The sequence below is a fragment of the Rhipicephalus microplus genome, chromosome 8 (genome assembly GCF_043290135.1).
Source record: "Rhipicephalus microplus isolate Deutch F79 chromosome 8, USDA_Rmic, whole genome shotgun sequence".
In the NCBI taxonomy this organism is placed as follows: domain Eukaryota; kingdom Metazoa; phylum Arthropoda; class Arachnida; order Ixodida; family Ixodidae; genus Rhipicephalus; species Rhipicephalus microplus.
In genome coordinates this window covers 9236655-9258711 of record NC_134707.1, presented here as the reverse complement: position 1 = coordinate 9258711, position 22057 = coordinate 9236655, and the positions used below count along the sequence as shown (strand labels likewise).

The window sequence follows — 22057 nt, the reverse complement described above, 5'->3', positions numbered from 1 at the left end:
AAATGGTTGCTGACGAGGGGAACGAAATGCGCTGAAGAATTCGAAGTACGACTTTCGTGTTGTCGCCACTTTTGGTGCACCTTTGGGAGCGTTCACTTGGGACAAATCAAGTTAGGCTTAGCCGAAATTGTGCGATGTCCCCAAGTGCTGCCAAGCTAGGTAGGCCAATCACAAAAGTTTCAGGAGCAGTTTTGCAATGAAAAAAAAAAGAAGGCACGTCGTACGCTCAAGCTCCCCAGAGAACGGCGTACCGTCAAGGGAAAATGGTCTACATAAGTAACTCGTCGTTATGACGCCGCCACTAGCATGGAACGAGGTTTGGTTGTCTAAAGCAGTGCGCTGGGTGTTGAGGGGTCACTACTTCGCATCTCTAGTCGAGTGCTTCGGTATTGTTTTATTGTTCACATAACGTTTTAGGAAAAAAACAAAGAGGTACCTTTCATTTTTCTCCCTTATAACGGTTTGCGCTCACACACACACACACACACAAAAAAAAGGGGGGGTGGTCAGGAATACTGTACCAACAAGTCCGAAAAGCTACATTGTTATGGTTTCGTGAATAAAACTTGATTCTGACTCTGGCTGACAGAACAAAGAAAGAACACCAAACAAAAAAAACGACATAATGGTCGCCGTATGTAATGTTTCACTAATTATTTATTTAGTTTGCTTATCGTGTCATTAGTTTTTTTCACTTTGCACGATTACAGCACCAGAGATAAGCATCTGATGAAGCTGGATTAAGGCTTCTGCTGTTCTCACAGTTGATTACATTACTCTACTTAAATTGAATCAGTATATACAGTATCGGTTCCCCACTCATCGAGGTGTCAACGAGCTAGTTACTGTTCATGTTACATACAAAATCCGTATCTGCACTTCTGGAAGAAAAAGAGAACAGAGAGAATATCAGTCTTTGCCCCGCAGGCCTCTATTTCTCAAAATTAGCTAGCTCTTTTTTCAAGTTGTAAGCGTTTATTGTTATCATGAACTAAAAGCGAGTGCAGGCAAAAGGAGATAGGTCCGTCATTGCTCCTAAATCATGAAAACTAATCATGCTTGGTCTTCCCAAAGAGAGACTAATAATGTGGCACATACGCCATATTATGGTGTTATGTACTGTACTGGCTTCCGTTATCAATAAATTTTTTTTCGCTGCGCTAAATTCGTGACCAACAGCTAACACTATTTTGCCATGAATATTGCGGCATTAAGTGGGGGAAATTCACTGTGGTGTCGCTTGATTTCACTCATCTAACAGCCACGTAAGGTGGCTCACACTGCATGCTGCAGGTGGTCAACTGCAGTAAAGCATGGGCACCACAAGGGAATTGTGCACCAGCATACAGCGGTATCATTTCCGTGATCAAGACAAGCGATCAAATTATCAAGGCACAGCGACAAAAAGCAAGGTGGCACACGAAAGCTGACCTATCTTTCTGTACGAATTTCCTCTACACCTTGGGGTTTTATTTTTAATCTATGGAGACGAAACCGTTTGGAGTAGAGGTACACAACATTATTACCATGCCTAGTGCAAGATTTCTTATGTTGTTGATTTTGACTACCTCTTATACCACAATGTTCTAAAATGCTCTTATCGAAAGAGCCACATTGAAGAAATAGGTGCAAGTAGACATAACGACTACCCTTTTAGAGTAAGCGCACCTAGACCACCTTCTTCAACCATCACCGTCAAGTCCTGACACACTTGTCACTTCGCACCAATGGAGCCAGAATAAAGTATTTCAAGAATTGCCTCTTGTCAGTGTGGGACATATATGTAGCTCTTCGCTACCTTTCTAATCAATTAAAAACGCAGTCATCCTTCTCGAATTTCACAGCCATGTTCTCGTAATTTACGTCACGCTCGCTGACCGTGACATAGTGTAAAATGTTGAGAAATTGTTGCAAGTTCTCTTCCGACCTACGTGAAAATTTTGAATCATTCTTACAGATATTACTTAGTAACTCGAGAAAACACTCGAGATGAAGCAAGTGTAAGCACTGATGATGACAATCAGGTCTATCCATTTAATATAAAGTCATGTGTTATGCCATGCAAACGCGTTGTCGTTTGTTTTTAAAATTTCACCTGAGCGATTTATATACGGTATAATACAAATTAGAGTAGCTTGTTATGAGATAAACTGTGCATGAAATATCTCGCATATTCGCAAGTCGCTCTTTTTTTTAAGTACTGCAGCCACTAAAGATTTGGTAAATACGGAGTGGAACATACAATGCACTTAGGCGAGCATCCAAGTAAATTATAAATAAACTGTTGATGAGTAAACAATGCACACTCAATACAAGAACATCGATGTGTAAAAACGTCGTCATAAGACATTAGATGAATTCAGTGCAAAATAACAAAAACGCCGACCAAGGTGAAATACACAAAATATAAAAAGACGTTTTGGCTCCCCACATGGTAGCCGAAACGTCTTTTTGAATTTTGTGTATTTCACCTTGGTCGGCGTTTTTGTTATTTTGCGCTGTGTTTGTCCCCGACCAGACAGGATTCCATCGGACTCTTGACTATAGAAGAATTCAGGTATGCTTTAGCGAATAGAAAACAAGAAAAATGTCGTAGGTTGTCTGGAGAGAAGATATCTCAATGTAGTTACCTTCTCGTGTTTCTTCGCATGACAAGGTGTTCCGTCTGGAGCAAATATAATTGCTTCTTTTGTTTTTCTATCTGAAGTCTGGAAGATGCAGCGAAACGAGCAGTGGTCTGTCGAAAGCGCCTGTAATATATTGGAGAACATTGTGCAAAACAGGCAAAAAGGTGATTATTAATTGAGATCCAGGATTCAGTTCTTATTTACTTAAAATATACGAGAGGTTACCTAAGGGACATATGATTAATTATAGTTTCGGGGATATTATTCCTCAAAACTATGACGTAATTCTAAAAGAAGTTGTAGTAGAGGGCTCTGGTAATTAGGAACCGCAGGGTTTTTTAACGCGCACTAAAGTATAAGTGCAACAGCTGATAGCAATTCCACTCTGAATTCCACCTAGCGCATTTGGTGTCGAAGCTCCGTGTTTCGGGTCGGGTACAGAGCAGCGTTAAAGGGACACTGAAGTCAACTATTAAGTCAAAGTTGATTGTTTAAATGGCGGTCCAGAAACCTCGTAGTGTTAATTTTTGTGCGAAGGAAGGGCCTATTTTGAAATAAAATCACGTTTTAGTGCTCCGCATCGAGTTAGCACACTTCAAATTACCCGCCTCAAGAAGCGGACCGACTGGACCGACTCACGTCACTGTTGCCATGCGCACCGTTTCCCGGCTTCACTGCACTAGTAGCAGTAGACCAAAAGCAGCGGAAGCCACAGCAGCAACAACGGCTATTGATCAATTGCCTTTCATTGGCTTCGAGATTGACACTTTTGCTTCAACTGCGCCCCACTAGATGACACTACCTGTCTCGTGTAACAACGCGAAAATGGAATTTTGAACCACTCGCGCCATTCTTCATAGTAACGTCCGGCAATTTTTTTTTTCATGAATCAAACAGAAATGAACAAGCAGCACTTTACTGCAGCTCTTGATGCACGGAAGCTTCTTTATTTAGTGCAGGTAGATCAATTACTAGGGATTAATTGTAGGTGGTCCGTCTGATGTCATAGGGATCATTTTGAAAATGTCCTACTGCGGCATTTGTGTCCTTGTGCATTTACCTTAACTTCTGGATAAATAGCGCACTGTTGTTGATGATATTGTCATTTTAGATGTTGACATACATTGAGCTTACACTCTGACGTAAAGTGTTATTTGACTTAAGTGTCCCTTTAATGCTGCAACATCGCTGTGGCTGAGAAACTTTTCATTTGGATTGCAAGCTGGGTTCGTTGAATGTGGTGCATGCTACTTGGTTAGTGTTAACACACACACACACACACACACACACACACACACACACACACACACACACACACACACACACACACACACACACACACACACACACACACACACACACACACACACACACACACACACACACACGCGAAAAAATATTTGTTTGGAACGAATATGGCATATTTACATCGGTTGTTTTAAAAATGAAGAATATGAAAGGTAGGAACGCGAGAACGCAACACTAGGTTAATGCAAAAAATGCAGAGCTGTATGTACCTTCTTGATCTTGTGGTCAGGGAAAAACTTCTTGCAGTAATCTTCTGCACTGATGACCGACCCTGGTTTCACGTCAAGACGGAGTGGATGATGGTTTTTGTCTTTATTGTATTTTAGGCACGATGATTTTGGTGATCTGCATATGAAAGCATTGTATTTAACAAAAATGGTTGAAACATATTGACGCAAATAAGAAACAACTTGAACAAACTGAACGGTGGTGATTCGCTGTGTATTTTTCAGTTGCATTCACAGATGTTACTCTCCAAGTTTTGATCGAACCACCACTATGTTCCAAAAGGCAGCAACACACAAAGGCGCTTTTAAGGAAAGAAAAAAAAAACTGGTTCAATCCGTAAGGTTAGCACATTTTAAGTACTACAACCTCCAGAAAAAGCTTCACAGAGCTTCTCTGTAGTCGTGGTTGTTGAGCTGTATCATTGTGCACACCAGTCATCTCAATATGAAAAATGATTATTATGACATGGCTTGGCTAGATTTAAGCGTTTGTTGATATAAAAGTAAGTGACAGCAACAATAAAAGAAAAAAAATTGAACTCATATTAAAAATTGTTCTTTCAAGCTACGGAAAAATGCCACTCTTCATAATTTCAATGAACTTGATAAGCCCAAAAATAAAATAGAAGCAGTGAGTTTATCGCACCAGTCCAGCAAAGTCATACGTTTCGATTGCGTATGCGAGAGCGTACATCATTATTCATTGGTAAAAATGAATTATATTGTTTTCTAAGGCTTTATGAAGTTTAAATTCCTAAATTTTTTTAAGGCAATGTAGTCAAAAAACAAAAAAACAAAACAGATTTCAAAAGCCTCTATTATTACATAGCTATTAACACTGAAAACCTTGGGCGAGAGAGCTTTCACTTCTTCGATATTATGTGTGTTGAAAAAAGTAGCATAATAGAGTTTAAAAAGAAGTATCAGGCTGATTTGAATTATTGTTTCACTTTAGCGTATGCCTAAATGAATAGAATAAAATTATGGCACGTGTTATCACATGTCAGAACTTAACGAAAATGACACACATAAATATTTTCACGATTGCCGAGAAAAAACATTAACTTACTGGATGAAATCTTTCAGCGCGTTTTTGCTGCACAGCGACCACTCATTATTGTGCATACCACCATGATATGGGCTCATAATGTAACCATGGATTGCTTTGCAAGTTTCTGCACCTTCTTCACCATCGTGGGCCAAGCTTAGCCTGAAAAAAAGAAATATCGCTAGGTGTGTACATAACAATAGCGATGCATAGACTGAATTGTTTTTTTTTGTTCACAGAGTGCAGTCACATAATCCTGATGTCTGCAATGGGCAGGTAGTAGCATGAAAAATGAAATTAGAATTTACCCGTTTGCAGTGTTAACTTACGAGAATAACGATATCTCAGAAAATAAAGTTTCCAATTTAACGCAACTACTGGGGATCAAACCAGGGACGAAAGCCTCCCCGGGCAGGACGCCAGGTGGCAACGCTGTCGGGTGGACAATGGGTGGCAAGATAAAACGTTACAGATTTGCCTAAAGGGGGAAGCAATAGCAAGACATTAAAATGTTACACGAATAACGACAGGCAGCTCAATATTTGCAGCGCACCGTTGTAGCACAAGGAAGGACACCCGAAAAGAATGCAGATACACACAAGAAAAGCGCGGACTAAGAGCTGCCACAGATTTTACATCTTTGTATTTCAATAATGCTTTGAAAATTTTAAAGGTTATATGTCACGAAACAACGACATGATTATGACAGATGCCGGGGCAAGGGCTTTCGAAATTTTTACCATGCGGTGTTCTTTTATGTGCATCTAAATGAAAGTGCAGTCGTCCGCATTTTGCCTGCATAGAAATGCAGCCGCCAAGGCCAATATTTGAACCTGCGACCTTGTGCTCAGCAGTCGAGTGCCACAGCCATAACACCGATGTTGCCTTCCCTGTCCTCCATGTAGGGTAGCACACCAGTGGTTCTAGACTGGTTAACATTTCTGCCTTCCCTTTCTCTCTTGTTCCCTCCTGTTGCGGCTATTTGTTCAAAAGAGTCTAGCCAACGCGAAACGGGGACGTTACAATTATAGCTTGAGGATTACGATGCAAAAGTAGCAGCACAGACACATAAGACACCAAACAAAAAAAAGAAGAAAAAAAGAGAGGACACACATGGCTTTTTTTTGTAGTGTGTCTGTTGAGCTTGAGTGCAAATTTTGCCTCAGCATTATCACCCAGTAGGTACAAATTTATTTTTACTGCAAGGGTGCGAAGGGAAGCATGTGGGTTGACACCATATTCGTAATTTGCACCACCCAAGCAGAAGCGGGTTGCCGCCATAGAATAAACGAAAATAGACGTAAAGTAGCACCCAAAGTTCGTATTACGGAACATTGCACTCATCGGTTGTTAATATAAATTTATGTACAAGTATTATAAATTACGCTTTCCAAGGAATATACGATAACAAGGTCAACTGGGAGAGGAAAAGTTACTGCCTTTTTACCCCTCACCGCTCTATAATAGACAAAGTTAACCCTCACGTTTAGTAGAGTCATTCACTCTACCAGCGTAAGCTTTTTTTCTCTGCGTGTGGACCATTGCATTACGTCCAGATTTCAATTCTTTCGTACGGCATATGCGGGGGGTCATTTGAGAGTGCTCTGGCCGTGTTTCAAATGGCTGAAGTCGGCCCCTTTAAGGCTGCATAACGAGAACAAGCAGCTTTAGAGACCATAATCCACCTATTTGATCATCTATTGGCCAGCAAACTTTTGCGGCAGTTCTTAGTTGCTATTTTACTATTTTTATAGACCAGCAATTGCAGCAGCTGGAAAATGGTCGGTTGAATGTGCCATTAGTACTTTCGTTTTTTATTAAAAAGAATTGAAATGTGTAAGCTTGTACACTCGACATATTATAACTAGTTATTTCGCATAATCGTCCATCATCCCGTGTCCTTTGACCAAGCAAAATACCTCCTTGACTGCACACACACACACACACACACACAAATATATATATATATATATATATATATATATATATATATATATATATATATATATATATATATATATATATATATATATATATATATATATATATATATATATATATATATATATATATATATATATATATATTGCGGTGACTACTGTTAGAGGGCGAGAAAAGACATAAGTAGTCCACTAAACTTTGTCGTTTGGTGCTTAGGATACATTTTGCGTAATGTGCCTCGGAGAGGGAGTAATTTATGACCGCAAGTTCAGACGCGCCCAACTCAAAATCAGCACTATCTTTAAAGCTTCAAGGAGTGTACTCAATGTTATCGACTGTCAAAAATCGAAATAAAAACGTAATGGTACTATAATGCAGGCCGTCATGAGGACCATCGAATAATTTCCCAACCAATGATGAGTAAACGATTTTTTTTTAGCTCAGCAGCAAAAACACCACCCAGAAGCCACCGTCGTATTTTCAAGGCAGCTTGCAGGCAAACACAACCCAAGAATTTCGGTGCTCACTTCGATCTGTCGGATATATCGATCGCATTCCACGAAAATTGGGTAGTAGAGTCTCATTGAAGTTTGATACCCATTGTAACACAAATGTGCGTGTGATTGCTGTATATGTGGTGTCCACTGCGAATTGTCACATGTAACATAACTGTACGTGATGTGCTACAGGCGTAGCAACTAAACGGGTACTCACAAGTGTCCCAATTCGTGAACCATTGTGTGTATTCCAGAATAAGTGCCTGGATTGTCTTTTCCAAATGCAACCTTGTCTTTGTTGCAAACACCTCCCCGCCGTGCCATTCCTTTGAGTGAAAGTAACGTTTAATATATATTTCTTTTGCAGCATGTTGCACGCACTGATAACAAAATAACATAAGAGAAGCCGTTGCAGTTAGGCTTTCAATACGATGTTACGCGTAATTGATTTCTGTTAATTGTTACCATATATGCCTGGCTGCTAAAGTGCCTTCGTTTGTTGCAAGCCTCAGGAGAACTGATGGGAACCTTCACAACTGCTCTCATGAGATAACGCGGATCACGCATGTAATAGAATTTATTTTGCAAGTAGCTTGAGTTACTGAGATGGCGTTAAAATAATCAATGATCACGCATGTAGAAATTTCAAAGTGTCTTTGTAAAAAAAAAACGATTATTGACGATCGATAACCATTCTCGCCGTGTTAACAGTGTACGGCAAGTGCTAATTGTTTGCACTATTTTGATTGTTACTTTCCCTGACCACACATTTGCCTAATAAATGCGCCAGACTTTGACGATTTAGCTGCTTGGTTCTTTCTTGTGCGATATGGTCACTACGAATGGTCATGTTCACAAAGACTAGAACTGAATGAACCTGAAAAAATGCAGGTGTGGATGTTTGCTAGCAATAATATACTTGAAATAAATGACAATAGCAAGAAAGTAAAGTCAAAATCGAATTCTCGGAGCAATACAGAAAGTGAAAATGAAAAAAAAAATGTTGACGGTGTGCAATGCTACGCTCGAGTAAAATCTGGTCTTCTTGTCAATTACTAAAAAACGTTTTCGAAACTGGAAGGTTAACTTCAGTGGGCTTTCGTAAATGATAAGCTCTTGGTGACTCTTAGTGGTGGCTCTTGGTGGTGGTGGAATGTAATAAGGGATAGTTTTAGGGCACTTTTCGGTTTAATAAAAGGGATCTTCAGTTGCCATCGTGTTGGGAAAGAAGCCGTGCATGTCAAATATTGACTCTTTTGTACTCTTATGCTGCAAAATGAATACATGATTTATTCATTCACCAAAAAACTGAAAGTGCATACGTAATAGACACTTCGTTTTTTTTGCAATTTCAGCAATTCGATATTTGGGTATTTCGCGCATTTTTTCCCGGTGCCCTGAAGTTTGAATTAACGAGCTTTTACTGTAATGAACCGTTCAAGCGACACTGAGGAAACTTCCAGACGTCTAAAACACCACAAGAAGAAAGACACTCAGAGAAAGAGCGTCAACTCGCAGCTCGCTGTTTTTCTGTGTGTCTTTCTTCTTGTGGGCTTTAGGCGTCTATAAGTACCCTAAGTATGGCAAAACAACTAGCCCAGCAACAAGTACTTTTAATTTACATTCAAGTGACCTTACGTGAACATTTTTATGTTTTTTAGAGGTGTACATAACAATTAGCCTGAGAGAATCAGCCTCAGGACATAGCTGCCGCGGTGGAGATGGATATGTCGAACAACATCTGCACAAAACCTTAAGACTTTGAACCTGTCGAATAGTCCTTATGAAGTGCGATATTAGTGGCTGGAACCTTCGAAGACTATTTGCAGTGTCGGTGATATACATTGCTTATGCAATTGTTGTAATAATATCGTCGTCGCAGCTCTAAATCACCACATATAAGGAACACATCTACACTGATTCACTGGGCATCTTTAGTGTTACTCTCTAACTACAGCTCCGGTTCTTAGGCATTAGGAAGCCCGTTTGAGGCGCAGAAAGTAGGTAGGCAAAACAACGCTTTAGGCCTTCACTATAATAAATGTTTTTTACAGAAATATAAATATTTTCAAATCAGGACATGTGCGGCCAAAATTAGCAACAGGAAAACAAAGGAAAATGTTGTTTATTACGGCATAAAGGCATCCACAGTGAAACATAAGAATGCATTGTTTTCTTTTCTCACTTGTTTTGTAGAACACAGTGTCTCAATTTATTCAGCAGCACGACGAGTTCAATCCCCACATTGTAATCAACATAACCTTTGGTGTCATACTAATCAGAATGGCTGAGAAAAGAATACAGGGGCAGATAGACAAGCGGCTAAACGGCCAAAAAGTGATAGACACCTTCTATGGGCAGGGTCAAACCTCGTAGAAAAATATCTTAGTCTACTGGTGATGAATACTTTAAAATTAAATTACAATCAAAACGAAGGCTACATGCACATCTTGCTTCTCGTGCTTCTCACTATCATTTCCCTTACGGCTCACCGCTATTTTGCCTTCGCAAGCCGCTCGCCCCTTCTTAGCCACGTGGCATATGCTGACCGGCGCGTCCTGCTTCATTTCTGCTGGTTGTTCTCCGTGAGCTGGTTCAACTACAGATGACCAGGTACAGTTCCTGAGGTTTCGAGACAATGTTGCACGATATCCTCAGTAATTGTCTCAAACTGCGCCCCAAAGCAAAACTTCAGCTTAAATGAGGTTCGTATAGGCGGTGAACTTGTAAGTGGCCTTTTGTATGTATTTGTAGACATTTGTGAACATTTAGGCACAGACCACAACGTTGACAACTATGGGTGTTGTAAACGTGAATCCTAAGCTCTAATTCAATCTTGTTTACCAAAATCGTGTCATAGGAGTGCTAAAAAAAGAGGCATTTGCTTCAAATCTAGTCTGTACTTGTAACATCATTAGGCACGCGGTAATATCTTTAACATTGATACAATATTTGAAACTCCGTAACATCCTTGCCCAAAATCAATATTACCTATAGCATTGCCAGCGTCCTCACCAGACTTGTCTTTATAAACAATAGGTCTCCTGAAAACAGAAGTACACAGATGTGACTCAAGAGAACTTATGGAGCAGTTATTAAGTGGTTAGCTGTCCATACTTATATTTTTTACGTTCGCTCGCACACCGTGATTGCAAGTATACGTTTCACACTGTCGTTCTTGTTGAGTATCATCACGTTGCTGTCGATTATCCATGACATTATAAGAATGTTAACGCCAGTGAGATTTGTACTGCAAGTTAATAAAGCTGATTGGGAAGTGCAATCACGCCATTAGGTATTCTGTTTCACAATCTCGTATCGCGCGACCAGCTTTTTCTGGGAAGTAATCATGATCATCGAAGTCCATCTGCATGGCAAAATATTACCGCGGCTTTTAAACGTTTTTGCGATAAAAAATGATTTCATTGAACTTGCGTTTTCGCGCAAAGCAGATAAAATAAGGAAAACACAGACCTATAGGCAGCACAGTTGACATTATCTGAAAATATGTAGCACTTGTCCGCCAGAAAAATAATAATACTGTCATAGCTACTTCTACAACCTAGGGGTGTAACTGCTCATATTTATAGCCCGATCGCAGCATGGGCCATTAGATAGGATTGATGAACGAAGTAACGTACAAAGCCCGTTGTGATTACAGAATACGCCAGACAGATACGTAAAAAGTGACAGTCTCTCCCCGAGAAAGAAACTGATAAAAGCTACGCGTTTTCATAAATACTTCTTTAGTAAAGAATATGGCATGGTACTAGTGAAATAACAGACGAGGACGAGAAGAAGAAGCTAGAGTGGTTGCTCGGGAATGTTGGTACGACATATTGGAGGGAAACAGCGCTAAAGACGAAAGACCAGGCTGGAAAAAGCACATATTACAGCACCTGGTCTTTTGTCTTTCACATTGTTTCCCTCCAGTATGATGCTGATGCTGATGCTGATGACCTCTGATGGATGGCGCTTACCCACAAAGGGGGATGGGCCAAGAACCTGGTGGCAGGATACTTAAATGAAACTAAACTGAAAATCAAGCCAATCTGAAAAAGAAGCTTAAAATAATACGACCAAAAATATGTCGTATGAACAAACACGAGCATATACCTTAGCTTCTTCTTCTCGGCCTCGTCTCTGATTTCGCAAGTGCCATTCAAAATTAATCACGATACTAACTAGCCCAACTTTCAGCCTTAACTCCTCAGCAAGTTACATTGCTCCGGCTGCACCCTATTCCTTTACCTACACCCTAACCTTTCTGAAGTGGTTCTTTCTGATCAGCACGATAGATCACTTGTGTTCAGCTGGGTAGCCAGAAATATTTTTCGAGGGGAGTGGGGGAAGGCATTTTTAAGATTTTCGAGTTTGCACCCTTTTGAAATGGTCATTTTCCGCTCTCTCTGCCGTGGCAAAAATCACAGAGGGGTGGGGGGGGGGGGAGTGGGCACGGGCTTGATGTACCACCACCTGGCTATGCTCCTGCAGTTGTGTTTAAAGTACTTTTGTAAGTTTTTTCTCAGTTATTGTACTTATCTACTGTGATTCAATCTATGGGCTTTAACTATTGAATATTTTTAGTGTTTCTAGCGTTTCATTCTTTTTTTTGTTCCTGTTCACCTGATCACTGTTTATCCCTTTTAAACTTCTTGTAAACTATAATTAACCGAGGGTCCCACTACAGCTCGCGACTCTCGGACTTTCGTGTGAATATTTTTCTGTAACCACATCTTATTGTGTAATATAATAATAAATGACTTTTACTTTGACCTGGGTCAAATTAAAAATGTCAAGACTCATTTTTTATTGTCTTCTGCTGAAAGACCTGAGTGTGGGAAAGAACACGCAAAAAAGAACGCATTTTATGAAATGTCCAACTAGTGTTGTTTATAAGATTCCGTTGAGATGCGGCTGGATGTGCATCAGCCAGACTGGCCGGTGTATTAATAACCAACTAGCAGAGCCCACCCTGTACATAAGGATTGAGACCGAATCTCACTTGCCACGTGATTTCAAGGCTTGCACGTGTGAACCACTGCTGGGCAACGAATGCCTTTTGCGGAATAGGAAATACAAGGTGGCACGGGAATGGGCTGTGGCTATGTACATACAGAAAGCTGGCAATCTTTGTATCAGCGTTTCTTCTATACCTCTTTATGACAATCAGTATAGTTTTTTTTGGAATGATAGATTTTTATCTAGTGGTGTTTTCAGAGATTGTTATTTTGCTTTCTGTAGTGTTGTGCGCAAGCTTGAGGGTTCTTGAAATGAGCCTTCGGAAGAATAAAATTTAGTTGCGAGTGTGCGGTTTACCATCTTTTACGTGTTTTCTTCGCTTCTGTATAAGCATTGCCGCCATAAATTCAAGTTGAGCTATGCACCGAATATCCCGACAGCAGACGTTACTCAGCTAAGGCGTTACCGACTTCACCTGTAAATCTAACAAATGAGAGCGCTTTTACACTTGTGGTTGTACCACAGCACACAAAGCAAAAAAAAACACGTGAGAAAGAGATGCTTACTGCGTAGCCATGAAAACAGCGTCGGCTTGCTTCATTCTATTGTCGAGCTGGATGGCCTTCGATAAATTATCCAGCGTTCCTTCTGCACTGAGCCTCCCATCTTTCCGCAATTCGAGAAAATTTTCACGAGCCTGCACGTGCAGATTGTTGTGAGCATAAAAAAAAACTTTTTTGTAGAGATTTTCTTTACCTTGTTCATCGTGCGTACAATTGTCGTCAAGGTGATAAAGCCTTGGGGAGTCAGCATTTGAAGGCGAAGGCTGACCTGCGATTCCGAAAGTCGCAAGTACTTCAGTTTTTAGAGAATAGACAGGGTGTAGGAGACTGTGTGCACTGATATCAAGTCTTTTACCGGCAATTTGCGCGTCAGTGATTCAGAAAGAAAGTTTGACGTGTCCCGCTTTATAATTAGGTGGATGTGCTGCTTGTTCGCAGACATTTTTATATGTTACCAACACGTTCAATGTTCTACACTCGCCAGCATAGGCGAGAGTTGGATGGAACAAAACTAGGATCACACATACCGCATAACAATGTTGTAAACACCTTCAGTGTTGTAAGGGTTCGAGTGCAAAGTAAAATGTCACGTGACTTTCTCAAGACAAGCACAAATAGACTCACCAGACTGATAACATTTCAAGATACACGCAGTTTTATCAACCAGTGACTGATAAACAGGAGCACTTTTCAACGAGCTACGATGATGACGAATCCGTATCACTGTAAAGCTGAACCTGAGTAATAATAATAAAATGCGTGGGGTTTCGCGTTTCAAGACCACAATATGATTTTTAAGGATGCCGTAGAGAAGGAGTCCGAAACTTTTGACTATCTGGTGTTTTCTAACGCTCACTGACACCACACAGTACACAGCCCTATTGAAACGATCCGTATGGGATGTCTAATGATTCCGTATGTTTGCGTATGAATGCATATGTTTCCTATATACTTTCCATACATTTCTGTAAGATTATTACGGAAATATACGGAATTATTGGACATCGCATACGGATCATTTCAATAGGAAGGAATTAACCATTTCACCTCAATTGCAAAACGACCGCCATTGCTTGGATCTGATTCGCGACTTTGGAGTCAGCAGCCGAGTACCCTAACCACTCGTCCACCTTGACGGACTGAATGCAAATGTGTATCTGTAAAGACTACTGAACAACACTCGGGGAGCGAGTTGGGCCATTAATTTGCAGGAATTTTTTTTATCATTCACTGCTTCAGATGGTGTATTGGGTGCCCTGGAAAAAAGCTAGTCACAGGTTTCAATCTCTAGCTCAACAAAATATTTTTATTAATGGGGAAGCATATTTTGAAGAAGAATACCAAAGAAGCCCATGCTTGTTGTTTCCTTTGAAATTAAGTCTGCAGAGAAATGGTTGTCGTTTCGTTCCTTTTATGTTAGCAGAGTTCTTGGAGCACAATTTCGACAAGAGGTGTATTTAGTCAGCAGAATTCAAGAACTTTGTGCACATTTGAGTATAAAAATGTCGTTAATCAGGCCTCTGAATTCCATGAATGTGAACTAAACAACAACAACAACATCATCATCATCATCATCATCATCATCATCATCATCATCATCATCATCATCATCATCATCATCATCATCATCATCATCATCATCATCATTATCATCATCATACTACTCGCGCACTTGTTTAGCCAATCAATTCATTCCTGTGCTTGTTGCGACTACTTTATGCCCACCAACTACTTAATCTCATCTGCAGACCTAATGTTCCACCTACCCCTCAGCTGCTCGCCTTCTTTTGGAATGTATTGTGTCACTCTTAATAAGTAGCGAAGTAGGATAGAGAACAGGACGCTCGTCTGCTACACCTGCCCGTCTTTCATTATTTCCATTCTTCCTCAATCTTGCCCTCTTGCTGCCTGCCCTGGCCAAGCCCATTTATTCTTCCTGGTTTGGACTGAGAGGTCCTTAACAATCGTCTGTTTTCTGACCCAGTCTTCACTTTCTTTGTCCTTTAAAGTAACACCTATCATTTTTTATTCAATTATTCGGCATAAGATAGTGTGTAGCACTCAGTCCAATACGCCTGATGTGGTGTCTTGAATGGGCTTTTTTTTTATCCGTGCCCTTAGTCTGTGCTACCATCATGCATCATGCATGCTATACGACTTGTTTTACCGATCCGCTTCAGATTCTCAAACACCACCCAAACAAATCATCGATGTATCACTACCGTGAAAATTCGTACTGCAGAAACAAACAGTAAAATACTGATACTTGCCGCAAGCACAAGCACTGAAACGTATTCCACATGCTCTTTTTCTTCATATCTAAATGGCTGGGTGTGGTTGAAGTCACTTAGGAAAAAAAGCTCCATGGTAAAATTGTTCGGTAGTGGTTTCTTGTATTCTACAGAGAGTAAAAACAACGTTTTAGTACTCATCTGTAACCAACCATGTCAGCTGAGTGATAATAAAACGTACTTGTCTGAAAGGTACTTGCTGGTTTTAGCTCAGCGCTTCCTGTAACACAAGGCGAGCGAGTGTGATTCGGTGAGCACATGCACAGTTTTGTATGTTTCTTCAAGCAAGACAGTATCCCTCCGAGTACTCTGCTTGTGGAAAGAAAGCTACAAAGTTTACGAAAATTATGCCGGCATTTAAGTATATTACAGGCAATAAATGCTTTTATTGAGGCCAATCTTTCCTCTCTCTCTCATCTTTATGCCCCCTTCCTATTCCCCCAGCGTAGGGTAGCTAACCGGGCATGTGCCTGGTTAACCTCCCTGCCTTCCCTCTTGTTGTTTATCCCCCCATTGTAAAATCTTGTCAAAGCAAAAATATTATGGGACCTATATTTAGGTGACATCATGTACCTACAAAGATCATTTTTTATTGCTCTTTCAGTATGTTCTGAAGCTAAACCAGCAAAAATCAGCACCGTGCAACGTGCTTCGATTTGGCACTTTCATGGCCGCATGGAGTGTATAACCAGCACTTATGGGCCAAATAGTGCTTACTAATGCTCTGCCACTTTCTCATTGAACAAAATAAATAATTAAAAATAACTAAAACTCACGTGCTGTCACAACGACGTCATGATGAGCTTCATCAGTTACAATTCTGGATATTTTATGCGCTGGAAGATCTGCGAGCGACCACTCACTTCTTCTCGAAGGCCTAATTTCATGTGTGGAGTTTAGGATGCCAACCTGAAAACAGCCGACCGAGTTTCTAAATTAGCACACTGAACAATAGGCTGCTTAACACAAGTACATTACGATTATTTACTTACAACATGGTAATGTCCTCCAGCTTGAGGTTTAATAAGCAATGAAGCTTGTTTTTCAATGTCCTGATAGAGATGTCTTTCATAGTATTTCCCATTAACCTTAAGGGAAAAGAAAAGAGAATAAAAGAACTAAATTGGCAATAACTTAATATAAAGTATAAATTCTTTAAGAAATATCCACAACACACTAAGAAAAATATGCATAAAATTATCTAGTAGACAACATCCCATTCATGATGCCTGCAAAGGTGTCACATTCGCACTGCACCATTCCAAGGCACTAGATGTTGCATTCAGAGAACAAAAAATGGGTAGCATGTCGTACTTGGCGCATTAAAGTAATTAATATTTTCTATCGTAGACGTAGGTACTCGGTATTCAGACATGTTCCGTTTTTAGATAACCAAAGGTCGTTGTCAGTGTCCTAAAAGAAGTCGTTGTTGGGTAAGTTAGTACAGCAATACAGAATTTGATCTAGCGCGCGCGCGCGCACACACACACACACACACACACACACACACACACACACACACACACACACACACACACACACACACACACACACACACACACGCACACACGCACACACACGCACACACACACACACACACACACACACACACACGCACACACGCACACACACACACAGAGGCTTCAGCGCTGGGCGAGTTTGACGCCTGGGTGTGTGTGGGTGTGCGAATGTGTCGTGTGTTTGCGCTCACATTATTTTTCTAATTGATGTCAGTTTCACTGGTTGTCAGCGAAAAATCGTCATCTTGTCCGCAACGGAAAAATAAAAAAAAGATGCAAATAAATTAAAAACATTGGCCAGGTTTCTCCGTGTTTCACTGCTGATTGATTGATATGTGGGGTTTAACGTCCCAAAACCACCATATGATTCCGTGTTTCACTGCAAATGTCGTTGAATGATGATAGTCTTTTATCTGGAGAAAGGGAACTGAACATTTATTTGATGTTCGGCGCGAGAAAACCGTTGAATGGGATTCTGGAGGCGTTGCTTTAAAGTGCCTCGATGGGCGCAGCGGGTGGGTGCCACCACCGTATCGTCTTAGCAACGCGCAGGAAACACACGAATTTCCGCGCATAGCGTTGCAATAGTCAGGTTAGCGTAATAAGCGCTACGTTTTTTAGAATGACTTACGTATAATTTATGTAGTATCAAGTAAAAATGCGACAGAATATTGACGTGTTGATGATCCGCCTCAGATATGTGCTAAATTTACTTTTTATTCAATACTACGCAGAAGCATGCACGCAGAAACGAGATCAATAGTGGTGGGTGCTGTATGTGGTTGGATTTTGGAAAACAAAAGGCAAACATAATAAAAGGCAAAAAAAAACAAGCCGTTTCGGGTGACAAACAAGTCGACAGTTAGACACAGACAGGCAGAGAGACCAAAAATTTTGCGTTTAAGTATTCTACGAAAGACTATCGTCTTTAAGATACGAATTTTGGGTTTGAGTGAGAATCAAAACCAGGGTGGCAGCGTGACAAATTCTCTTACCGCAGAGCTACGCTCCTTCTTGAAACTGCGTTGAAGCAGAAACGATAGATGAATGCCATGTAGTTGAATGAGTCTCCTAACCGTACAGACAATTACGTGGCATAAGCACGGGATCACGCCAGGCGTCAAAACGTGTGAAGTGCAGCGAGTGGGTGTTTTGAAGGCCCACCCATTACAAAGTGCTCCGACATATTTAATCGCCAGCTGCGAAAGCTTGAAGAAAGTAAGCATGCCGAGAGATAGAATTAAAACAGAATGCGTTTACTGCATGTGTAGACCAATGTGTATGCCTGCCCACTATGGGATCTATCGGAAGACACTCACTTCTGGGATAAAAACTATTCAAAACAGAGCCGCCAGGCATGTCCTGGGTAGGTATCGTAGAACAGTGCCACAATAATTAAACAAGAATTCGATTGGGAGTTGTTTTCGTGCCGACGGAAAAAGAGGCTGAAACAGTTTTTTTTTCAAATATATAACAACAAAGTAGATATAAAAAAGGATAATTACTTAAAGACACCTTTGTATATTTGTAAACGCGAATATCACAAACTCAAAATCGCGAATACCAGGCCAAGACGTGCATGTTCACTGTTTTTTTACGAAGTGTGTAGGAGATTGCAATAAGTTTTCCGAAAAGCACGGATGTTGTGCAAATAAAGACTAATTTGTATCCCTGTTGTAAAACTCTCCTGCTGAAACACACAAGGTTATTGCAGGGTAATTCTTCAGTAAAGAAAAAAAATCTGCGTAGCTTCGCGTGTCAACGTATGAATGCGTAGTGGCCTTCTCGCTGATTCGCAATGAAAAAAAGTATTAGCGTACAGGGCATTTAACAACCGTACGTATACAGTGGAATATCTAGGACTGCTAGAAACAGTGAATGCTGCAAGCTCGTTTCGTTACAGAATTAGTTTACGGCAAACGTTCGTTCTTCACATAGAACTGACGCATGCTCCCAGAACCGAAACCAGGTTATAGCAAATCCCAGGACAGTGCGCATGAGGGCTTGATAACGCCATTGAATTGTAAAGCTGATCGAAAAACCCAATCGACCTCTAAGTCTGTCTTTCTAGGGGAAAATATGGTACTTTTCACGCTGGTCCCGTGCTTCGGCACGTTCTAAGTTAGGAGAAACATGAAAGTACCTTCACCAAAGCTATGGGCTACAGCCACTGTGGTTAAGTGACCTCACAGTCATAATGCGGAAAGTTTCATGTATTTTATGAGCTATACAACTTACGCTTTCTTCGCCACTGCTCCAAAAGAACTGGCAACAGCAAGTTCAATCCACGTATAAAAGCACTGCATCTCAAGGGCGTACTGTCTACTAAATAAGGTTGCCTTTAACAATCCACATTGGTAATCAAACTTATGGTTCCACTTCACGAATATATAAAGCTGGAAATATTCAAAGTGTGTCATTATGAAGAGATTATTTGCAGAGGAAGGCAAATACGCGAAGGTGTAACCCTTCTACTTCTATGCCGAAAAATTGCGCCTAAATAGAAAAGGACACCACAAAGAACGCAACTCTAAACAGATGAAGGGCTCAACCTGTTTATTGTTGATTCTTTGTGGTGTCCTTTGATACTTCGTGTAAATTTTTCTGCATGCAATAACCCAACTAGCCCCTCAAGGCGCACGAGCTGGTTTCATTGAACGTGGAATTTCATCAGAAGCACCATTGCACAATTCTGTGTTTGCATAATGGGGCATACACCCACAGTTTCCACCACTGCTTTGTCTGCGTTTCAGCGCCCTACACTGGCTTAAGTGAGACTTGTCTTCATCAGTCTTTTTTCTCCAGTAGTTCTCTACGATTCACCTATCTTTGTTGCAGGCAACGTTAAACTGAAGTACCTTTGACAATGTCCATTTGTTGAACAAGGCACAAAGCCGCCATTTCTTCTTGGCTTTTAAACACGAGTCACTGATTCACCAAGTTTTCTTTCGAAGATGCTGGCTTTAGTCGCATTCACGCGAGACTTGGGCTGTTTGCTTGAAAGATTTTTATACCTCGTAATTTTTTGTTTTATCAAAACTCCTCTCTAAAAAGTGTTCTTGAGCTTTATAGACACAGCAATAGATTTATGAAACAGATAGTAGTCAAAGGTGCCAGAGTAAATTTGAGCTAGTGAAGTTTTTTTAAGGCAAGAACTACAAACGATGCAGTGGCAGTCCTTCCTTCGACTCCTAACAAAACAGACCCACTTTGACGAAGTTTCAGCTCAAGAGCTCATGTTCGTCAGCGTGTCAGTATAAAATGACTGTGACAGGAAAACCTCTACTTACGTATTTCTCAACGATGCCGCTTTCTGCCACTTCTCGCACCAAAAGTGTATCAGCTAGCACTGAAGCTTTTCTCAACTGAATGGAATATCCAGGATGTATGGAAAGTAGCTTTTCAGAGTCACCATCTCTTTCTTCGTACACTTGAGGGTAAACTGTAATGCTGTCGAGTTCTACAAACTCCTGGTGAGTGACAACTGAAAGATTAAGGGCACGTTATAGGTGAAGTGCCGGCTGTCACTCGCTAATATATGCTCGAGAAAGGTATTCGAGTCATGAAAAGGGTTATTAGTGATGGACTCACATAAGTTTGGACTGCAAGAAAATGTAAGACTAGTGCATTGCATAAGCTGGCTGCTGTCAGGATAATGGACAAGTAGCAAGCACGAGTTATAATCGCAGCGGATGATAACGTCTGCATTGGCGCTGGAATGTATCGAAATCCCAATCACGGACAGTTACTGATGCAATAATTAAATTCTCATGACCTACATGTCAATGGTGATTAGCTTATTGCATTTTTCTGCGAAGTAGCCTGTGCCATGAACTTACAAAGCACAGGCTACAGGAACTTATAATGCACTTACAAAGAGAACTATGTTTTGCGGCGCAAACATGCGGTTTGTTTACAATCCTTAGCTTTCACTCTATTGTAAGTAGCTTGCGAGGGGAATTACAGTGCTCTAATAAGCTTTGCGAAGTATTGAAACAGTGTATTCTAAATGATATCTATTGATTACTTTGCCTTAAGAAGCCTGCTTCGACGCATTAACAAAGAAATTGAACAGTGATAACGTTTGCAAAATTGGCATGTAAGAGTCATACTGTGGATTCCTTTGAAAACAAAACAGACACACACTGTGTTCAACTCAAGGCAACTAAAAAATTGTGACCGAAAAAACCTCAAAGGTCAATGTAGGAATCAAGCATGAAAAGATGCTGCAAGGTAACAATAAGACTTTTGTATTTTAAATTGCCGATGAGCAATATTTTTAGATTTGCAGGGTCACGTTTATGTTAAGTGTGCAACAAGAGTGACATTCCGGATGCATGCAGGTTTCTTTCATTTCAAGTAGTATCACTTCAGACAGCTGCTCCATAACAACCAGTGAAAATATTAAAAAAGTATATGGTAGGTAATAATAATAATCAGGAATTCCACACTTCAGATATGAAACAAATAAGCAACGTTCTTACTTATCAAAGCGCTGCACGTAACCCACACCAGAAAACAATTTCCTGCTTCCATATGAATGCACATGGGGTTCGCTTGCTTCCTTTTGCGGATGTGATCACTCCGTTTTTATGGCGCACCAAAATACCGGTAGCGGAATTCCTGTAAATCGCGTGTGTTCACCTTCGAACAACACGAGCAGAGGTCATAAAAAGGCAACGTCACAAGTCGCTTTGCCAATTCAAGTGCAGATCACGCGGTGAAACTTCATAAAGCCAAAGAGAAAAATTGTCTCGTTTTGCTCTGAGTTTGTGCTTGACTAGCGGTATTCAAATGGTCATATCCCCCATTATAAGTGGGAGAAAAAAGCAGTGATTAAGCACGTGTTAAACGAGGAACTATAAAGAATCTGTTAGTTGGAGTCATCTAGACTTTATAATGCTACGACAGGCCTCAGAAAAGGTAAGAACTACGAAGTGTCTCCGCCGACGGTAGACAAGCTTTTTTTTTTCGCACAATGAAAGTTCTAGAAAGGCCACGTGAAGTCGATCGACGCTTCCTCAAGACTTTCCGTCTGTCACGAAGTTTTGTCAGGTGGTTTTGGCACAGCAA

At 40.6% G+C, this 22057-nt stretch overlaps 1 protein-coding gene across 1 annotated transcript; it reads right to left on the bottom strand.

The window, feature by feature from the left end:
* Positions 1-639: 639 nt before the first annotated feature.
* On the bottom strand, positions 640-21621 carry LOC119164087 (venom metalloproteinase 3). Its single transcript, XM_037416193.2, has 14 exons — positions 21469-21621; positions 20275-20468; positions 16457-16552; positions 16241-16373; positions 15646-15684; positions 15444-15571; positions 13367-13441; positions 13177-13307; positions 10640-10692; positions 7866-7974; positions 5232-5372; positions 4145-4280; positions 2631-2750; positions 640-881 (listed from the first exon to the last, which is right to left on the bottom strand). The coding sequence occupies exons 1-14, from the start codon at positions 21530-21532 to the stop codon at positions 855-857; spliced, it is 1446 nt and encodes a 481-aa protein (XP_037272090.2). The 5' UTR covers positions 21533-21621; the 3' UTR covers positions 640-854.
* Between the last annotated feature and the right edge of the window lie 436 nt (positions 21622-22057).